The following is a 22,379-nucleotide window of genomic DNA, read 5'->3' as shown; positions in this document are numbered from 1 at the left end:
CTCCTTTTCTAGTTGAAATTCTAACAATATCTAACAACTACTTGCATTTTTTATTACAAATTCAGGAGACATCCAAACTAACATAACACAAAAAATGACAAATCAACTCCAAACAGTCTGGCCGGGCATTAAACTGAGTTCAGCAAATGTATACTGTAATACCACAGTTTCTTGTACAGTTTCACTTGTGTGGATGTGTATTTAATATTTTAAAAATCAGACTTTAAAATTCAATTCAGACCATTTTTAAAAGACAGTGTGGAGTCACGAACTTGGGAAAGTATTTATAAGCCATCTAGTCCCATCCCCCTGCCTGAATCCCTCTCCGTTTACAGTGTTCATCAGTTCTGTGAGCAGTTCATCTGTATCGCTGAAGAAAATGCTGACTAGTACAGGTATTAAATCAAAATAAAAGCTCACCAGGACTTCACCTTTTTTATTTCTAAAAGTTGCAGGAGACTTTTTTGGGGAAATTGGGACAATGTATCAATTTGAGTCAAACTCTCACTTTATGAGTCAAATTCTTGACTTCATAAACACAATCATGCACCGCTTAACAATGGGGATATGTTCTAAGAAATGGATCATTAGGGCCGGGCGTGGTGGCTCATGCCTGTAATCCCAGCACTTTGGGAAGCTGAGGCGGGCAGATCAGGAGGTCAAGAGATTGAGACCATCCTGGTCAACACGGAAACCCTGTCTCTACTAAAAATACAAAAACAAAATTAGCCAGGAAATGGTGGTGGGCACGGGCGACAGAGCAAGGCTCTGTCTCAAAAAAAAAAAAAAAAAAGAAAGAAAGAAAGAAAGAAAGAAAAAGAAAAAGAAATGGATCATTAGGTGATTGCATCATTGTGCTAACTTCACAGAGTGGACTTTCACAGACCTAGATGGTAGAGCCTGCTCCTAGGCTATAAACCTACATAGTATGTTATTGTACTGAAGACTAGACAATTGTAATGCTATGGTATTTAAACATAGAAAAAGTACAGTACAAATACAGTATGCAACGTAAAATATGGTACATCTGTGTAGGGTACTTGCCATGAATGGATCTTGCAGGACTGGAGATTGCTCTGAGTGAGTGGTGAGTGGTGAAAGAATATGAATGTCCAGGACATGACTTACACTACTGTAGATTTTATAAACACTGTGCACTTAGGCTACACTAAATTAAACGTTTTTTCTTTCTTCACTAATAAATTACCCTTAGCTTACTGTAACATTTTAACTTTATAAACTTTTAAATTTTTTAATCTTTTTGACTTTCGTAATAACATAGCTTAAAACTCAAACACAGTATAACCGTATAAAAATATTTTCTTTCTTTATATCCTTACTTTATAAGTTTTTGCTATTGTTAAATATATTTCTTTTTTACTTTTTAAATTTTTTTGTTAAACACAGAGACACACACACATTATCCTAGGCTTACATGGGATCAGGATCATGAAGATGTCACCAGTCAACAGGAATTTTCCACTTCCACTATAATCTTCTGGGAATACCGTCATATACACAATCTGTCATTGACCAAATATTACTCAGTGCTTGACTGTCTTCTCCAGAGACTGACTTTTTCAATCAATCTCCTAGAGGAAAGAATGGCGGGTCAGTAACAACCTGCAGTTACCTGTTGGGGTCTACAATAAACATGTAGAGCAAACACTGAATCTAGCTTAAATACACAACTTGGTTACCACAGTAATCATTTTAAAAAGCATAATAGATGTTTTCCTAACCAACTTCCACTCAAGGGACCTACCAAAGTGTCCACATTCCCTTTGTAAACAAGCTGAGGGATGCCCATGGTGCAATGAGTACACTTGGCTTGATCAGCTGTGAGCAGGGCATCATGTGCTTACCAGAGAGTCAACTGTGTCTGTCCTTAAACTGTTTATGTCAGTTGCACATATTACCATGATCTCCTAAAATGTGATTATCAACTGTTGAAATAGAAGCATGAGCAGAAAGATAAACTGTTTCTAAGAAAATGAAGATGGATACTTGAAAAGCTTCTTAAAAAGCAAGTTGCTTAAGAAATTGCTGTCAAAATAAGTGTGGTTAAGACAATTATAAAAGAGTGAAAAGTCATAAAAATATAGTATCCTGCAATCAGTTTGCTTTGCAAACATCCCTGCTCCACTTTGAAGAGATAAACACTAAGACAAATACATATGTTCACAGACACATGATGATATTAAATATCAGTATACTTATGAAAAATCATAACCTAGGGAACCCAAGCCAAGCTGGTTAAGAAAGCATCTAGTCTACAATGCAGTCTGGGTGAATGAAATACAACTACTCTGAGTAGCATTACTGAACAGAATTATTTTTTATCATCAAATTTTGGAGTCTAACTGCAAAGACTTTGGATTGTAACCCAAGTCCCACCCTCCAAAAGCAGCAAAACTTCTCAGCTTCCCTGAGCCATCTCTTCTGTATCTATAACTTAGCTATGGGCCTCAGCCACAGCCACTGTCAGTGTTAATCATCATTGCTTTTGTTCTAGCACAACCTCTACCACCAAGCGGACACTAAAAGTCCACCATCAAGTGAGGGAGAGAGGAGGGACATGAAGTATTTTGCTATCTAAAATGAGTCCTCAAATTAAAACTTTAAAAGATCGGGAATCACTTTGAAAAGGAAAAAACAAAACAAAACAAAAAAAACCTACCCATAAAACAACAAAATAATCTGAAGTCACAGAGGCTGCCCACCAAGAAAGGAAGAAAGGAGCCCTGAGACCGCTGGCAGTGAAGACCAAGGCCTAATGTCACCCAAATACTGGCTTTTTCCCATTCAAGAAACAGAAACTGCTAAAAAACAACAACAACAACAACAACAACAACAACAACAAAAACCAAAAACAGATTGAATTTGCTTAATAGAAAATACCTATAGAGAAGTGTTTTTTTAACAGGATATTGAATAGATATTTTTTAAAAAACAACCACCCACCTGAGACCTGCCACTTTTAGCATAAGCTGAGAAAGACAAAGTACCAGTTTTATTCTCCAGTTTTTGGGTGAGCAAACACGACTTCAGATCTGTAGAACGTTCAAGGCATGCACAACCTTAAATGTGGCAATGGGAACAACCTTCTGTCGCTTAAGCACTGCATTTCAGGAGTCTACAGCAGCCTCTAGGTAAAACAATTTAAGGCCCAGCTTAACAGCTTAATCAGGTAACAGCTGAACCAGAATAGAATTAGGAAACAAGGCCTCACTGGAAACAAACAACAAATCAATATTAGTTGGGGAATTGTAGTCAGTAAAGAAAATCCAGGTTTTCCTTTTTTTCTTTCTTTTCTTTTTTTTTTTTAAGACAGGGTCTCGCTCTGTGCCCAGGCTGGAGTGCAGTGGCACCATCTCAGCTCACTGCAACCTTCGCCTCCCAGGCTCAAGCTAACCTCCCTCCCACGTCAGCCTCCTGAGTAGCTGGGACTACGGGTGTAGTAGCTGGGACTAGAGTGTGCACCACCACCCTTGGGTAATTTTTGTATTTTTTGTAGAGATGGGATTTCACTATGTTGCCCAGGCTAGTCTTGAACTCCTGGGCTCAAGGGATCCACCCACCTCAGCCTCCCAAAGTTGGGATTACAGGTGTGAGCTAATGCGCCCGGCCAACCCAGGCTTTCTTTATTCAAGACTCTGCAAGAAGGATTCCACACTTCTCTTTATAATGAAATGTTTACTCTGAGCATACCTCTCCAGGGTTTTCCCAGCCACTTGAGTTCAGTAATTTGGCTGCTGTCAATCAAGATGTTACATAAGAATTTTGGCCTGTGTACACTCATGAGAAAGAGGGTGAGGAAGCTTCTAAGATTCCTAAATATTTGATGAGGACTAACAGCCTGTCAGGTAAAGCAGGACATTTTGGTGGTATTTCCTGAATGTTATGATATGAGAAGTCATCAGTGTGAAATTCTACCCAGCTATAAATTACCACACACAAACCAGGATGTCCATGATGAGCAAATAGAAGTTCAGTGAAATGCATCATTTAATTTGTTACTGACAGAGACTGTTATTAGGGAATTCTGGGATAAAATCCTTTGTAAGGTAGAGTAGTTTTTTTTTTCTTTCTTAGAGAGACACGGTCTCACTCTGTCACTGAGGCTGGAGAACAATGGCATGATCACGGTTCACCTCAACCTTGAATTCCTGGGCTCAAGAGATCCTCTCACCTCAGCCTTCCCAGTAGCTGGGATTACAGGCACACACTACCCCACTCAGCTAATTTTTAATTTTTTTGTAGCAATAGGGTCTTGCTATGTCGCCCAAGCTGGGGAAGGTCATTTTGAAATTAAAATGACACATACTTTGCTGCTTATAAGCTTAGCATTTGTATACCAGATTCTTTCACTGTGAGGAGCCTTGTGTGGGAGCCTGCCATGTTCCTGTCTGAGTATTTTGGATTATAAGCCTCAGTGTAGGGCCCAGCTTGGACCTCCCCCTCTTCAGCCATGTGTGTGCAATGCAGGAGGGAGGATGCTGACTTTTAGCCTCAATTGTCACTATGCCATTACATTCCTTCCTCTTACACTCCAACCTCCCATCCACCTGACTTGGTCCTCTCTTCTCATCCCTGACCGGATGCTGAGGTCTCACACACCTGCAGAGCCAAGCAGACAGAGAACAAATTCCTGTGCTCTCAGGTCTGTTAGCAAGCTTCACATACTCCCTCATCCCACACATCATCCTGGAAATATCCGCTGAATGTGTATGTCCTTGAGACGGTGAGCCCCCTGACCACAGGGTGGGGTCTTCCTGTGCCCGTGCCTCTGACCTCATCAGGTAGTGAGCACAAAGTAGCTGCTCAATGTTGAAATGAATGTATGTGAACCACTCCTGATAGAAATAGTCACCTAAAGTCCCCACAGCAAGCCCTGGTTCTATTTGTCATTGATGCTGAAGAGCATATGTGACCTTGCCAGATGCCCCATCTGCAGAGGGCAGACCGTGGCCTCATACTCCATCTGCTATGGATCTAAGACCTCACACCCAGGGCACAGCTGTGGCCAAGGGGAAGGGTGAGGTGAACACCCTGCATCATGTTAAAACAATACAGAGGCAAGTGTGTCAGCCCCAGGATTTCTTATTATACGTGCCTCTGCACCTATCTCCTAGAAACCTCAGAGCATTTTAAACAAGCTACCTGCTGAATCTCACACTATCTACAATATAGGCAAGTCTTGTCAATTTTTACCTCTAAAAGCCTTCTCATCTCTGCCCACTTCCACATCTCCCCAGACATTATTGCCGTTAGTCTGAATCCTGCAACAGCTTCTTCACTCAACTCCCAGGACCCGCTCCATGCACGCCTCCTCCAGCACCCCCTAGCAGTCAGACTATCTGGTAAGAGGTCATTTCTTCAGCCTCTGCTTCTAACCTTCTGTGGCCTCCTTCTGCTGTTACAAGAGAAGTCTTACAGGCCCCACCTGATCTGGCCTGGCCTTGCTCTGCAGCCCCACCCACCCGCCACTCTAGAACTCTGGCCTTTCTGGAACCAGCACTCTCGGGGTCTCTGCACTTGCCAATTCCTCCATGGAGCATTCTTTTCCCTGGCTTGTTCCATGCCTGGCTTCTTCTCATCCATCAGCTTTCAGCTGAGGCCTTCTTTGACCCCCATCTAAATAGGTTTCTCTTTACTTCACCTCCATCACCCTCAGCATGCACCACTATCTGTGATGATTGATCTGTGTGTTGACCTGTTTTTCTCTCTGCCTAGAACAGAAGTTCCATGAGTGCAGGGACTCTGTCTTGTTCTTCACTTTATTATCAGAGCCTGATACAGAACCTGGTACTTAGTGAGAGCTCCAAACAGATCTGCTAATTGAATGAATGAATGGATGGATGGGTGAATGAGTGAATAAGGAATGGATAGCCCCTGGGAAAATCAACATCATCAAACTCCCAAAGAACCTTGAAATCAGACCCAAAATGGGCCCAGCTTCCTTGTAAAACAAAAGTCACACCTTTCCCTTTAGTGAAAGAAACCCTAAGTTCTGCTTACATTGGAAGTTCCCTGCACTCACACTGTCTTCTTCTCTTACAAATCCACAACACTCTTGTTATTGACCATCTTTCTATTTAGAAACAACTTAGAGTTCCTTGGCTCAGAAAACTGGAACTTGATCTTGGAGTCAGGCCCAAGGTCACAGACTCACACTTGAGGGGCTTGGTGGAAGAGCCCTGACACCCTCTGGATTGGTCTACCTCTGGCCCCAAGCCCCATCCTTTAGAGGAACAAAAATGGGAAAAAACAGAGGCCAGGACACAATCTCAGTGTTATAGGGAAGCCCTACTTCTCCCCCAAGACCCTGACACCTGGCCAGCCAAAGGCAGGGAGGAAATGTGGGTGGGCTGGGAGTGAGAGGCAGCGGAAGGGGATGGAGTTTGGGAAAAGAAATGACTAATCCGGCCTAATCCCTCTGCTTTGAAAGCAGACAAACTTCAAATCCTGACTCCAATATCTACATTTCTGAAGGCCACACAGATGTTATTTAACCTCTCAGAGCCTCAGTTTCCACAAGTGTCAAAATGGATTTCACAATTTCTACTTTAAGAGGACTGCTGGGCATTCTGTCCCCAAATGTAATGTCTGGCTGCATCCACCCACCCTTCAACCTCCCAGGGTGAGCCTATTGTTCATATGAGAAAAATACAACCATGCATCAATCACTCCCTGTGACTTGCCCCAAAACTCTGGGTTTACTAGACTGTTTTGAGGCTGGGCCACACAAACTAATCTACATTGACTTAAGTTTGGTAAGTAACAGGACCAAGCTGATCCCTGAAATAAGCTTATAAATGCACACAGCAGACATTCAATACATATTTTTCAATGAGTGAATCCAATGACAAGATGGATTATGTTTATATTGATCCTACTAATCAAGTCTAATAAAGCAAAATCTCTTTTTTCACTATCAGTGTGTGGCACTAATCCACCTTGTGCTTTGATACCACAGACATGTGGCAAGAAAACTGATTTAAGCCATTATAGGGCTGAAGACTTTGACACTCAAGTTCTCTTCTTCTGTAGGCCACAGGGAAAATGAGCAACTGGGATGTTAAATGTTCTTATTTATTTTGGAGATTATTTTTCAGCTCCCTGAGGCTTGATACTTTCAATAACCAAAGAGACTCTCAAAACAGAACGACTTCCCAGTAAAAAATAAGTAAAAATGAAAAATTAACCAATTTTCAATCCAGATATGGACTGTCTCCAAATTTTGCAAGCATATTTAGCAGAAACATTCCCCTGTAATCTTGCTCCATAAATACTGAACAAGGAAGAGTATTGCCTCAGACTGATATTTGGCAAAATAATCTAATGAAATCTGTCAGTTCTGTGCTACCAGCATGACATCCCTGAAGGCTCCTGGTGACTGTATGATTATCAATTAATGCTGTCCTACCTCATGCCTCACTTGCAAAACAGCTTCTTATAGCTCAGACATGCTGTAAGAAGGTTAAGAGAAGACTCTAACTCTCATCCCATACAGCTACCCTTCAGCCTAAGAAAACACACCTACTAAAGCACATTCACAGAAAAATCAAGAGCCAGCTATTCCCTTTGCAAAGGAACTGCCTAAGGGTATCTTTAAAATCCCTTTACAATGGGTTTAATTTAAGAAACTGTGACTGGCTCACAATTTAACAAGTGCCCTTGATGAGGCAGAGGATGGGTGTCTAACCAAGAGGCAGGTTAAAGGTGTTGTGCTTACAAAACACAGCAAGCTTGCAAAGGGCATAGGTCTAAGGTCAGAAGGTCTGGGTCCCAGTCCCAGTTGAGTCACTAATGAGCTGCATGATAGAGTCATGTCATTTAACTTATTTGATTTCAGTTTCCTCAGCCAGAGATGAAGAATCATTAATAAAAGCCAGTGTTACCTCCATCCCAGACTTACTAGGAAAATCAAATAAATGGGAAAACTGTTAGAAAGCACGAAGGCATACCCAAAAGTTAGGAAACTCTTTTATTACAGGTATACATGGATGTAAATCAAAGCCACCCAGAAAATCACCGGCACCCATTCTTGCTCATACTAAATGTATTTCCTCTTACTAATATGGGAACAATTGGAATGGGAGAGATTTCTGTGAATCAGGACGAACACACAGCTCTTGGAGAATGGGTGCTGCTATCATTGAGGACACATCTACTCTGTGACAGCTTTTGATACCCTAGGACAGTCATACAGGCAATGCACTCACCCTGCTCCGTAGGGGATCAGGCCCTGATCCATTAGTTCATGTTTACCAAACATTAACAATGTGCTAGGAGTGTCTGGAATACTGAATCCATTGTGACCAGGCAAAGAGAACCACCAACCCCCAACACATTTGGCCAAGAGTGAGAATGTGATGGTGCAGGTCACCTTCCCAGTCACTTACAGGTGGGTTTGGGTAAGCTTTTCCTGCACTCTTGCCTGATGACAATAGTTCAATGTCTTCAGCAAATCATCATCTCTCTAGGAAACCCAAAGAAGAAAAAAACAGGACAACCCCAGCACCTTCACAATGGACAAGAGTCATGAGGGCTCCTGCTCAGTGGGCTGCAGGGTGGAGCCAGCGCTGAGGCCAGCCATCTCTGCTCACTCTCCCATTCTCTACCCTTCACATTCATATGTCCTAGAAGATGAATAAGCTCCTCAAGCCTTGGCCAGAAAGAATATCACAAGGTTGAATAGCTAGAAGGATAATCAAAACAATCAAAGGGGAAAATAAAAAGGACAATTGTACCTTGGTATCTGCAGAGACTGATTCCAGGAGTCCCAGTGATACCAAAATCCACGATGCTCAAGTCCCTGACATAAAATGGCATATTATTTATATATAACCTATGCACATCCTCCAGTATATTTTAATTCATCTTTAGATTACTTAGAATGCCTAATACAATGTAAATGCTATATAAATAGTTGCCATACTGGATTGTTTAGGGAATGACAAGAAAAAACTCAACATGTTCAGTATAGACGCAACATTTTTTTTCCCTGAATATTTTCCATCTACAGTTGGTTGAATCCATGGATGTGGAACCCACAGGTATGGAGGGCCGACTGACTGTACCTGCAAAGTTCTGCATGAATTCACTAACCCTGCCAAGGGAAGGGGCTTCCAAGAGACAGAGGGACAGCTGATTGCCTAACACCTAGTACAATGGTTCTCAAACTTTAGTGTGCATCAGAACCGCCTGGAGGGTGTGTTAAAACACAGAAACAAAGTTTCTGAGTGAGTAGCTAATGTTGCTCATCCACTGGGCCGGGGGGCGGGGGGACGGATGACACTTTAGAAACCACTGACATAATAAATGGGCAGGGGCTGCCTAGCTGGTCAGTCCCACTGGACCAACTTTTGATCCAAATCCATCACCTCCCTCCCAAATTGAGCCACTAGAAAACATAATAGGAATTAAGCAGCTGTGTCCTTTCCTGCCTCTCCCCTCCTCATTTCCCATTCACATGCCCGTGCTGCTATGGATAAAGAAAACAATTATCAAGCCATTCTTTATAACTGTCTCCCAGGGCCCGAGTTCAGCTCTCACCTGTGCACAAGAAGACTCTGCAAAAGGAGTGAGTTAGGCTGCAAAAGAGAGGACACAGCACTGCAGGCAGAGCATTCAAGGGCTCCCCAGTCCAGTTCCCTGACCCAGTGAGGAGTCCCTCTCTCAGTGACGAGAGCATGCCACTGGGTCAGTGCCAAGGAAACGTTGTGACCTGCTTTTCTCCTCACTAATTTTCCTGGTGATCTGCCATCATTCACTGTGATTTCCCGCTGAGAGTTCACTTCGTGTCACCAAACTGCCGCCCCCGCCACCAGCCTCACCAACAACTCAGTGCAAAGGAAATCAACGAATAGCCACAAACACTGCACCCCTGGTGGGTGGCGGGGCAAAACGCCTCAAGTCCAGGATCACAGCTCTTATGACCTGGAAGGGACCATCACAAATATTTCTTTCCTTCCCACACCTGATTACATTATACAGTGTGCTATTTTACTAACAGCAGGAGTTACTGCCAAAATAATATTGTTTTTGTTTTATGACGAGGCTAACAGAAATTCCTACAGAGAGCAGTATTGTGAATAATGTAAATGCTCTGTGGTAATGGCCTATCCTACTAGACTCTTTTCTTTGCTTTAGATGTGGAAAATCTGGCCAATTTTCACACACACTTCAGCTTGCTTTTTTCTGGCTGTGGGACAGAAAAGGTTACACACATTTTGGGCCACAGTTGTAGGGCTGAAAACCAACTCCAGGTTAAATAAGGAAAAAGAATGGAAAGTGATTCATTCATAGCATTTTGGTAAACACAGACACTTGTATGTGTTTGCAAATATTCGGCCTTTAAGATGATCTTGTGTGCACAAATAGGCATATTTGATGGAACAAATATGATTTTCCCTCCCATTAATAAACAAAATCCAATGAACTCTTTCTCACATGCAAAACTGCACCAGTTCCCATGCTCTGAGTGCCTGACTTGGTGTAGACCCAGCATCCTCCAAATCAGTAACAAAAACACAACCTCCGCTTACCCCAAAATTATGAATCAGTCAGATATCTCATGCTCAAGACATGGTCCACAAGCCCAGCTGTATTCAGAAAATTCTGGAGCAGAAGGACAGTCCATTCTCAGGTGACAATATTGGTTGAGGCTTCAAGAACATTGATTAAAAACTCTTGCACCCTCCCTACTCACAAAAGAATCCACTCATTTGCATCCATAGATGAGGCCACGCACAAGTCGCCTTCACACCCAACACCCATGGTCGTCCCCGTCCTCACCTGTTTTCCAGGAGTGTCATGCACACCACCTCTCGCACCCCGGGGTTGTTGGCCTTCTCCACAGAACAGCCCTGCAAGTTCCAGGTGGCCAGCCTCAGCACAGGCCTCCCATCCCTTGTGCCTCCAAAGGCCTCCACGGAGGGCCGAGTGGAGATAATCTGGGTGGGCCCCCCTGGCGGCAGGTCCAGGTCCTCACTCTGCAGGCTCAGGGAGGTGGGGCTCGGGTGAGGCTTGGCGATGAAGGTCAGTCCCCCGTTCGTGTGGGTGGATGGGGGCCTGGACCTCTCAGCAAACACCTGGTGCCGTATCCTGTCCAGGAAGGCGGCATTGATACCATCCATCCTCACTAGGTCCTCAACACTGCGAAAGGGCCCATGCTCACGGCGGAAGTCCACGATGCTGAGGGCCATTTTCTCCGAGAGGCCTCGCACGCTCATGAGCTGGGCCGGGGTGGCTGTGTTGATATTAACACGTGGGGTGAGAGGCACAGCTGTGGACAGGTGGTGAGGCTGCTGTTCCGCTAGCAGGTCCCGCCGCAGGGAACTGGGAGAGTGCTGCGTGGAGCTGCCCTTGCTGCTCACACAGATCTCAAACTTGACCTGCTCCAGCTTGGTGGCGCCTACACCACTGACCAATGCCAGGTCCTCCACCTTCTTGAAGCCACCGATATACTCTCGGTACTCCACGATGCTGCGTGCCACAGCACGCGTCACCCCAGGCAGGGTCATCAGCTCCTCCTCCGTGGCAGTGTTGATGTTGAGCCGTTCCTGATTCACCAGGATGTTGCTGAAGTTACATGCTGCGCTGAACTTGCGGTTATGGGACAAGTCCGAGGGGTCCCTGGGGATGGAGCGGTGGCAGCCCAGGGTGCTCCCCATGGTCCGCCAGGATCAGGATCCCAGGAAGGCCTTACCACTGCAGAAGAGCTCTCTGGCTAGGGAGGAAGCCCAGTAGGCCGTACAAGCACAGAAAAACAGAAGGTGCAGGATTCAGGGACTGAAGAGGTTACTATAGACAAACACCGAATCTTCCATGCCTGGCGTGTCCAAAATTACCTTTCACTTGGCCGCCTAGAAAATAAATTAATAAACATAGAAACCCATTGAATTAGGCAATTTGCATTAGCACCCCCTACCTAGTGCTGGAGTTAGTAACCAGGAGTCAGGGACTGGTGGCTGCCCATGAACCCCTAAAAACGTAGGCACAGTGAGGCTGGGCCCATGTGGATTCTCCTCTGGGGACGTCCAGGTTTTATCACACTGAGCCCAAAAAGGCTATAGGCCGCTTCTCTTGGGAAAAGACCTATCCCCATCAACTTCACACCTCTTCTCCAGGCCTCTCTCAACCCCGACACTTGGGTCACCCACACTCGGGCTCACACAGAAGGGGGGGGCACCCCACCTCCCCCACGCTCCGCATCTGACACAGCGCTACCTGCAACCTGGGAAGTCCGTGCTCCCCGGCGCCAGCACTGAGAAGGTGCTTATCGACCCCCCCCACCCGACCTGCCGCGGTCCCCGCGCCCCACCTCTCGGCTGCTCCGCGGGGCGCCGGTTCCTCTTCCACCTGCGGCTCGGAAGCCTAAGCCCAGCCCGGGACAGCGCGGGCCCCCGGCCTCCAGCCTAAGCGCCAGCGCTGGTGTGGGTCACTGGCCAAGCCCTGGAAGCCGCCTACGCCGCCTCGGTCTGCGTGTCCCGGCTCTTTCTATGGGAGAAACTCAGCATCGCTCTCCCAGAGTGAATAGAAGCCGCAGGGCTGCTCGGAGGCGGCGGCAGCGGCGGCGAAATCCGCCGCCGAAGCTGCACCAGGACTTGCGGCGGCGCCGCAGTTGCGTTTATCCCGGCAAAAAGTCCTGCGCCCAACTCGGGCGCGGGATCCGCCAGAGCCAGTCCAGACGCAGCACCAGCCGCACGGCTCCCGCTCCCAGTCGGTGTCAAAGCCAAAATCCTGGCCGTGCCGCTCGCGCCTCCGCAGGAACCACGGCCACGCCTCCTCCGCGCGGCAACTCCTCCCCGGGACTCCCGAGGGCACGCGGGGGCGGGGCCCGGATGGGGGGCGGGGCCTGGATGGGGGGCGGGGCCTGGCACCAGTGGGTGGAGAGAGGAACCCGAGAGCGCAAGGGCGGGCCTGGAGTGCGAGAGGCGGGGCCATGGAGGAAGGGGCGGAACCAAGGCGCAAGAGGGTGGAGAGCGAACCTGAGAGCGCGAGGGGCGGCCCTGGCGTGCGAGAGGCGGAGCCATGGTTGTGGGGGCGTGGCCTGGCACAAATGGGTGGATTGCTGAACCCGGGAGCGCGTGGGGCGGGCCTGGAGTGCGAGAGGTGGGGTCATAGAGTGTGGGAGCGCGGCCCGGGCGCGAGGGGGTGGGAAACGCGCGGGCGGGACCGTGAGCACCGGGGTAGGCCCCGGGAGCGCAGAGGCGGGACTTAGGGGCTTAAGGGGCGGAGCCGTCGCCGTGCCGGCGAGGGCGGGTCACAGGGAGGCTGTCCTAAGTCAGCTGCACCCGGACCATGGTTGCCGCCGGAGGCCTAGGTCTGGTTATGCCTGGTAGAGGCTGTTTAGGATTGTCCGAGGCGAGATCTGCCCAGCTGCTTTTCGTCTATCTTTGAGGTGTGGGGATGAAGGCCGGGGCAATCCCTGAGAGGGCATCCCTGTAGGTCCAGCGTCTCACGGAGTTTTGCAGAACGTTCCAGAGCAGACTGAATGGGATGGTCTTAATTTCTGTCCCCACTTTCGGCCTTTTCTTTTCTTCCACCAGTATATTACCTTTGCTCCGCTCAGAGAGATGTCCTCTAATAACGCCAGCGACTCATTGTGCTCCTAGCAGAGGGCACGCACCACCCTCCTGTGTGTTCGCATAGGTCAAATACAGGTTTGCTCCTTTGCACATTTAGCGCTGTGAGTATACAAGGGTAAGTTTCTGTAATTATTAAGTCTAATCATTACGAAGGAAGGAAATGGGGGCTGCTTCCCAAACCCAGAAGAGTTTTTGGATCACACTGCTAAACGACAATTTCGTTAAAGATTAAAGAGCCAGCTGCATTATAGTGGATACCCAGAGCTAGACTCTTCGATTAAGCAAATCATGCAGTGATATCGTTGAATACTTTGACCCTGGCCATTTAGTGTTCTCTGAAGTTTCATCCCCAGCCAATGTGACCAGTGCATCTGGTTTCAATTCCAAAGACTGGGTCAGCAAAAATAGTACCTCTCACAGGCGGAAGGTATTTCGGATGTAAAATGAGAAGCAGCCCAGGTTTGGAAAATGCTACTGCCTTTCTGAGGCACATTCCCCTGCTATGTGTATTAGTCAGGAAAACCAAGTAAAACTACCTTAGACCAAAAATAATAATAATAATAAAGAGGGGGGTATTTCTTGGTTCCTTGTTGAAAAGTTAAGGTAAGTAATCTTACCTCAGGTCTGGTTGCATCCGACCCAGGTGATGATGGGGTCATCAGGGCATGGCAGGACTGCCTCCATCTCTGGCTCCACGGTCCTCTTTATTGGCTTTATTTTTAGGCAAGCTATTTGCACTTGACCGCAAAAATGCCTTCCTACCTACCATCCTCTCCCACCCAAACAATGGGCTACATTATGCCACGCACTGAAATCCTGGTGCTGTAAGGAAAAAAATTGTTTAAGACAAGCAGGAAAACTTTTTGAAAGAAGCGACAACTCTTCATTGAGCAGAATACAGAAAACTCTTCGTTGAGCAGAATGCCTTGATGGGCAATGTGGCTGTAGAAGAACAGCTGTGGAGCGTGGCCACTTGGGCTAGAAGCAGAGAAAACATATATTTTATCATCCAAACCAGGACACTTTTTAGGTGAAGAGAGGACACTATCAATAATATCCTAGAACAACAGAAATAATCTGGTTTTATTCCCTATAAACCTAGCAAATGCTTCCCTTGGTATAAATGAAACCAAGCGTTGGCTAAAATGCACCAAAGTGCATTTAAAAACACACATACATACACCCCACAAAAACTTGCAATGAGATGGCTAACTTTAAAATGACTCAGTGTATCCAATGTTGGTGAGGACACAGAGCAACTGAAATGGTCATACATTGCTGGTGGAGGTGTAAGATGTCACAACTGCTTTGGAAATCAGTTTGGAAGTTTCCTAACAATTTAATCATATACCTACCATATGACTCAACCAATCTACTTATAGGTATTTGTCAAAGAAAAAGGAAAGCATGAAACCCAAAAACTTGAATGTGTCCATACAATGGAATGGTACTGAGCAATAAAGACAAACTATTACACAACATTGAAAAGTCTCAAAAATCGTTATACTGAGTGAAAGAAATAAGGCAAAAAAGAACATACTGTATGATTCTATTTATATAAAACACCAGAAAATACAAACTGACGTACATATAGAGAAGGCAGATCAGTGGTTGCCTGGGGATGATGGGGAGGGAGAAATGGATTTTAAAGAGCACCAAGAAACTTTGGGGGCTGATGGCAATGCACTTTGAGAGGTGGTAGTTTCATGGGCATATGAATGTCAAAACTGACAAAACTGTATACTTTAAATATGTACATTTTGGTGTACTTCAGTGACAACTCAACCGCTTTGGAAAAATCTTCAAAAAATGAAAAAAAATGTTCTCTGAACTTAAAAAAACATAGGCTTTGTTTTTGGGGAGAGTGGGGTAGGTGAGCCTGGGTGGAGATGAAAAGGCTGGGGCGGGGGCGATGAAGGAGTCCAAGAAGAAGTTGAGCAGACAGCTAACAGAAGAGAACATTCCCCAGCTTGGCTTGGGGGCTCAGGAAAGTGGGCAACAGAGGCCTTTAAACTTATGTCTAACAGTCTATTTTATCTGCTGTGCTATTTCATGATGCAATCCTCCCACCCCTACCCCATGTACAGACACTAAATCTTTGTAAGATATGTATTGTAATGGCTTTCAATAAGTTATGTTTAGGAGAGAGAAAGTAAGGGAGCTGAATCTTTCTGGGTAAATTAAAGACAGAGAAAAAGGGCAGCTAAAATACAAAAGATGGGTGGGAGAAAGATCCAGGATTCAGTGGAAGCAGAAAATCAGAATAGGAGGAGACCCAGGGAAATATCTGACTTTCAAGAATCCTCACTGAGATTGGGAAGCTGGCTAGGGTCCCATTCTACAAGGAATGGGGGTTTTATTTGCATTTTATTATTTAGGGCTCTAGCTGACAACCCAGTTACATGATGATGTCAAAGGGCAGAGGTTACATCATTCCAGCCAAATACCACATCCTGTGGCCACTGCCCCTTACGACATAGTTCTCACCTGGGGCCTGGTCAGAGAGGACCAAGCTCATTGGTCTTTTGCTTTTTAGTTAGCAGTTTTAAAGTAAATGGTGATTCAGGGGAAGGGAGAGGTGGCAGACAGCAAGAAGGGAAAGCATTTGTCAGTCTTCAATTTCAGCACCCATGATGCTAGGCACTGGAGGTACAGTGAGGAGCACATTCCTGACTCTTCTATTCCCAGAGCTGATGGGGCAGCAGAACTGCAGACACTAAATCAGTAAGACTAGTGCCCATTGAAATAGGAGAGAGGAAGAGATTATGGACGTGAATCACAAGTAATTTCTGCTAGGGGACTTCCTGGGAAGTGAGGGTCAAAATGAGATTTGAAAGCTGAATAGGGAAATGTTGCCCCAACCCATAAGCCCTCAGTCCTGGCAAAGCAAGCCCCGTTTCCCCAATCAATGAGCTTCAGTCCATCTATTGACTTGGCACCAACTTGTGTGCAGTGGCCAAGCTGGATGCTGTCCTAAATTATATCAATGTGACAAGGCAACGTCTCCTTTAGTGTGACCTTGACAGTGGATTTGTCCCTCTTTATCAGAGTAGGCTCCCTGTGTTCCCAAACTCAGGAAACTCCAGGCATTGGCAGCCCATTTGCACATTCTACATCAGATCCTGCCTCACCAAGAGTTGTGGCAGAGGATGGCCAGACAGACACCATGGATAGACACCATGGAGAGGGGCAATGAACAAACCTTCATCTTCTACACACAGACATGGAATTCTGCTTTCTCTTCTGCACCTGTGTATAGACACTCAGCCAGGAATCCCACCACCAGGAGCATTTTTGTATATTTCTCTAAAGGATTCCAGTGCTTTGCTGCATAACAGTGTGTGATAGACTGTACATGAGTGCCCAGTGGGTCCAGTCTCCCCTCATTCTCCTCCCTGTGTGACCGCTTTCTACATTCACTCCAGTCTTAGCCATGTGATTTGTGAGAGTAAGGCAAGCAGAGAAAAGCACTAGTCCATTCCTCCTGGTATATTCCCTCCTGGAACCCAGCTGCCATGCTATAGGGAAGTATTGACTCACCTGTTGTGACTGAGAGGCCACAGGAAGAAGAACTGAGACACCCCAGCCCTCAAATAGCACCAGGGCCTCACAGAGTGAGAGAATCCTCTAGGACATTGCAACCCAGCCTGGCCCCCAGCTGGATGCGCCCACAGGAGTGAACCCAGCAGAAACCACAAGTTGCTGAGCAACCACCCAGCTGAGCCCAGCCACCCACAGGACATGAGAGAGAATACACTGGGGTTGTTTTAAGATTTTACACAGTGGGGGTGGTTGTCTCAGAGCAGTATTCATCATACAGGTGTGGCCCTCAGGCCTTGTTTCCCAGCAGGAAGAGCCATCACCACAGCTCCAGGGAAGGCCCCTTTATAGCCATTGACAGTTGTCCCACTCTCGGGATGCTCTTGCAGGTCTTGGTTTCCACTGAGGATAGTGTTTTTGTTATCATTTTTCAGGTGGGTCACAAGAGTGTTTTCAAGGGTTCAGGACCCTCCCCTTGGACAGTTCTAGACAATTGTCTTGTGACAGCTTAGTCATAGAACAGGGTTTTGTTTTTGTTTTTAACTATTGCATTTAAATATAATGAATTGGCATATATGTTTCTGTATCTGTTGATTGTGTTTGTTTATTTATATAGAACCATCTCCTCTTCCCAGTAGACACAGAAGACAAGGCAGAGAGGAGCACAGGAGGGAAGAAGAGCCCCTGGGGAAGAAGTCCAGTCTTTGCAGTTTCCCCCACTGTGGCAGAGGGGCCACCCTCCTCCCTTGTTCCTCAGGAGGCTCCTGGTCGACTTTTCAGGTCAGCACTTATCTTGGGGACAATACTTTTGAAGGCCAGGAAGGTATGGGATTTCCTCCTGATTTGATCCCACTGAGCGGAGTCTGGCAGCTTGCACACCTGCGTCCTCCACTGCATGAGGTCCTGTCAGCCAGGCAGACCATGCACAGCAGTGCATGTTTTCTGTTCCCATCCACCTGCAGCTGTTTGCCTCCAGCATGGCCAATCTCCTGCCCCATCTCCTTGGGCTCCCTGGAGCTCAGGACCTCCCTGTTGCATGGAAAGTGCCGGGAGCCAGCTTGACCTTCCCACACGCTTTCCCGTAGGTACAGTGTTCAGCCTTGCCCTACTACCCACCTCCTGAAGTTCTGCTGTCTGCACTCTGCTTTCAGACAACTGTCTTGTGACAGCTGTAGTCATAGAACAGGGTTTTGTTTTTGTTTTTAACTATTGCATTTAAATATAATGAATTGGCATATATGTTTCTGTATCTGTTGATTGTGTTTGTTTATTTCTATAGAACCATCTCCTCTTCCCAGTAAACACAGAAGACAAGACAGAGAGGAGCACAGGAGGGAAGAAGAGCCCCTGGGGAAGAAGTCTTTCAGCTTCTTCCATGCAGCATGTCTTTCATGCTGGTTCTTTCTGGCTGACCTGAAACACAGATGCCTGCAGAGGAAGGTGAAGAACCTCCCCATGGTCCCCAGCTAGCCCTGACTGTTTCCATAGGGAAAGGCTGGGTCATTCCCCAGGGCAATTTCTACTGATCCTGCACCTGTCCAGGCTGCCCAGTGTGCAGTTAGTTTCCTCTGTAAGAGACACCCTGGAGGAAGTTGATTCCATTTGGGGCTCCACCACTGCTGCTGGGGTATGGGTGGAGGGGAAGGCCACAGGGCCTCACTAGGGGTGCCGTGCCGTGGGGGTACAGGCTAGGGAGGGGACTGGCAGGGAGGCTAGCTGTGTTGGTGGCTTCCGCCCTGCCTCCTGATCCTCCCCAGGCCTGTGATTTCTTTGTTGCTCCTTTGACTATTCACAACACAGAAATTTAAAATGGGAATGGTAGGCTCACTATACTTCTGCTGTGTTGTACCCCCACTGCAATTGCTCTCCATTGTATTTACCCACGGTAACACTTTTATATGTCTATGGAGTGTGAAAACTTTCTCTCAAGAAATTCTTCATCCTCCTGTACTCCAGCCTGGGTGAAATCCTGTGTTTAAAAAATGAAAGAAGGAAATTCCGCATCCTCAACACAAGCAAGAGAGGCCCCTAGAATCTAAAGATGAATGTAGAGCATGAGGAGGAAATGAATGTAGAGCATGAGGAGGAAAACAAGTGTCCAGCCACTCTCTGGCTATAAGGACCCTGAGCAGAATGAATTGATGGTGTCCATAGGTCATACCTGAAAAGGGATTCAGGATCCTTGCAGCACCGGAAGTATCATGAAGTACTGGCCACCTATCTGCTCCCAGGCTACAAGAGATCCAAGCTGGAGACTATAGCACAGTCCCAGAACCTCCCTCCCCACCTTCAGCTGATCCCACCACTAGCTGCACTCCTTCCCCATCCACAAAGCACATCACAGCATCTCAGGCAACAGATTGCTGGATCGGATGGTAACAACATGTTTTGTAAGAGTTTTGTGAGAAACTGCCAACTGTCTTCCAAAGTGGCTACACCATTTTGCATTTCCACCAGCAATTAATGAGAATTCCTGTTGCTCCATATTTGGTGGTGTCAGTGTTTGCAATTTTGGCCATTCTAATAAGTGTAAAGTGCTATGTTATTGTTGTTTTAATTTGCAATTCCCAGATGACATGTGATGTGGGACATCTTTTCATACGCTTAGTTGCTTTTTGTGTATCTTTTTTCGTTGAGGTGTCTGTCTGTTAAGGTAGTTTGCCCATTTTCAATCCGTTGTGCATTTTCTTTTTGTTAAGTTTTAAGAGTTGTTGGTATATTTGGAATAACAGTCCTTCATGAGGTATCTCTTTTGTACATCGTTTCTCCCTATGTCTTATCTCTCATTCTCTGGTCAGTGTCATTTGCTAACCAGCAGTTTTTAGTTTGAATAAAGTCCAGCTTATCAATGCTTTCTTTCATGGATTGTGCCTTTTGAGTCATATCTGGAAAGTCTTTGCCAAACCCAAAGTAGATTTTCTCCTGTGCTATCTTTTAAGAGTTTTATAGTTTTATGTTCTGTATTTTGGCCTATGAGCTATGATCTATTTTGAGTTTTTTATGAAAGGTATCAGTTTTGTGTGGAGATTCTTTTTTTTTTTTTTTTTGATGTTCAGTTGTTCCAGCATGATTTGCTAAAAGACAGTCTTTTCTCCATCGTATTGTCCTGGATCTTTTGTCAAGATCAGTTGAGTATATTTATGTGGATCTATTTCTGGGCTCTCTATTCAGTTCTACTGACCTATTTGTCTGTTCTCATGACAATACCACACTCCCTTGATTACTGTAGCTTTATGGTAGGTCATGAAGTCAGACAGTATAGTCCTCCAACTTTTCTTTTTCTTCAATATTAAGTTGGCTACTCTGTCTTTTGCCTTTCCATATAAACATTAGAAGCAGTTCATTGATATCTGCAAAATAACTTGCTGGAATTTTAATTGGGATTGTGTTGAATCTATAGATAAAGTTTAGAAGAACTGGACAATACTGAGTCTTTCTATTCATGAACATGGAATGTCTCTCTGTTTGTTTAGTTCCTTTTTTCTTTCTTTTATCAGAGTTTTGTTTTTTCCTCATGTAGATCTTGTATGTATATTGTTAGATTTATACCTAAGTATTTCATTTTGTGGAATGCTAATGTAACTGGTATTGTGTTTTAAATTTCACATTTCACTTGTTCATTGCTGGCATGTAGGAAAGGGATTGAGCTTTGTATATTAACCTCATGTCTTATAACTTTGCTTTAATTGCTTAGAAGTTCAAGGACTGTTTTTGGTCAATTGTTTTGGATTTTCTATATAAGAATTGTGTCATCTGGAAACAAAGTTTTTATTTCTTCCCTCCAAATCTGTATACCCTTTATTTCCTTTATTTATTTATTTTTTGTATTCGCTAAGACATCCAGTACAATGTTTAAAAGGAAGGGTGAGAGAGGACATCTTTGCTTTGTTCCTAATCTTGGCAGGAAAGCTTCTAGTTTCTCAAAATTAAATATAATATTATCTGTGGAGTTTCTGTAGATGTTCGATATCAAGTTGAAGAAGTCTTCCTCTATTCCTAGTTTGCTGACCGTTTTTATCATGAATGGATGTTGGATTTTGTCCAGTGCCTTTTTTGTATCTATTGGTATGATCGTGTGATTTTTCTTTTCTTTTCTTTCCTTTTTTTTAAGCTTGTTGATATAATAGACTACATCCATTGATTTTTTTTAATGTTGAATCAGCCTCGCATACCTAGGGTAAAGCCTGTTTGGTCATGTTAAGTAATTCTTTCTGTACATTGTTGGATTCAATTTGTTAATATTTAGTTGAGGATTTTTGCTTCTATATACTTGAGAGATATTCATTTGTAGTTTCCTTTTTTGTAATGTCTTTGACTGTCTTTTTTGTTTTTTTTTTTTTTTTTTTTGAGATGGAGTCTCACTCTGTCACCCAGGCTGGAGTGCAGTGATGCAATCTCGGCTCACTGCAAGCTCCGCCTCCTGGGTTCACACCATTCTCCTGCCTCAGCCTCCCAAGTAGCTGGGACTACAGGCACCCACCACCACACCCGGCTAATTTTCTGTATTTTCAGTAGAGACAGGGTTTCACCGTGTTAGCCGACTGGTTTTGTTTTAAGGTAATGCTGGTCTCATTCAATAAGTAAAGGAAGTATTAACTCGGCTTCCATATTCTAGAAGAAATTCTAGAGGATTGGTATAAATTTTTCCTTAGATGTTTGGTAGTATTCACCAGTGAATCTGCCTGGGCCTGATGCTTTCTGTTTGGGAAAGCTATTAATTATTGATACAATTTCTTAAATAGATACAGGCCTACTAAGATAGTCCATTGTATATATTTTTCAGGGTTTTTTTTTTTTTTTTTCCAAAATGAAGTTTTAAAACAGAATTAATCAATAAATTTCCATGATAATGAAATAACTAAAAAGAGTTTTGAACAAAATGTCCCCATTTAGGTTCCATTTGCCTGTTTGCAGGTGTTTCAACATATTTGCTGAGGGGTTGTACAAGCATTTCTGCTAATAGAAATGGAGAAACTTATTTCTTCTGGTCAGATACACAGATATTGAGGAAAAACAGTTTCTAATTATTCTTACATGCAAACCTAAATATGTTTTGGTTTTATAAAATGGCTTAGCATCAGCTCCTGAAATAGAGCTTGATACCAGTTAGAAACAGGCACCTGCATTCACAGCTTCCCAGGAGACCCAGGAACCTCCTTTAGAGCTCCTAGTCTACTGACTAATATAGGGTTTCATCTCATGACTGACAAATGAAGACCTTTGTCATTTCCCCAATACCTT

The 22,379-nt window shown here is 44.9% G+C and overlaps 1 protein-coding gene across 1 annotated transcript in view; it reads right to left on the bottom strand.

Moving 5' to 3' along the window:
• Positions 1-12,750, bottom strand: part of EEPD1 (endonuclease/exonuclease/phosphatase family domain containing 1) — a 143,809-nt gene extending 131,059 nt beyond the window's left edge. The window contains exons 1-2 of the mRNA XM_010361132.2: positions 12,332-12,750; positions 10,804-11,873 (exon numbers count right to left, since the gene is read on the bottom strand). Coding sequence (XP_010359434.1) covers positions 10,804-11,681 — 878 coding nt within the window. The 5' untranslated portion in view covers positions 11,682-11,873; positions 12,332-12,750. The remainder of the gene's footprint in view (positions 1-10,803; positions 11,874-12,331) is intronic.
• Positions 12,751-22,379: the final 9,629 nt, after the last annotated feature.

The sequence above is a fragment of the Rhinopithecus roxellana genome, chromosome 6 (genome assembly GCF_007565055.1).
Source record: "Rhinopithecus roxellana isolate Shanxi Qingling chromosome 6, ASM756505v1, whole genome shotgun sequence".
Classification (NCBI taxonomy): domain Eukaryota; kingdom Metazoa; phylum Chordata; class Mammalia; order Primates; family Cercopithecidae; genus Rhinopithecus; species Rhinopithecus roxellana.
This window is presented reverse-complemented; position numbering and strand designations above follow the sequence as displayed.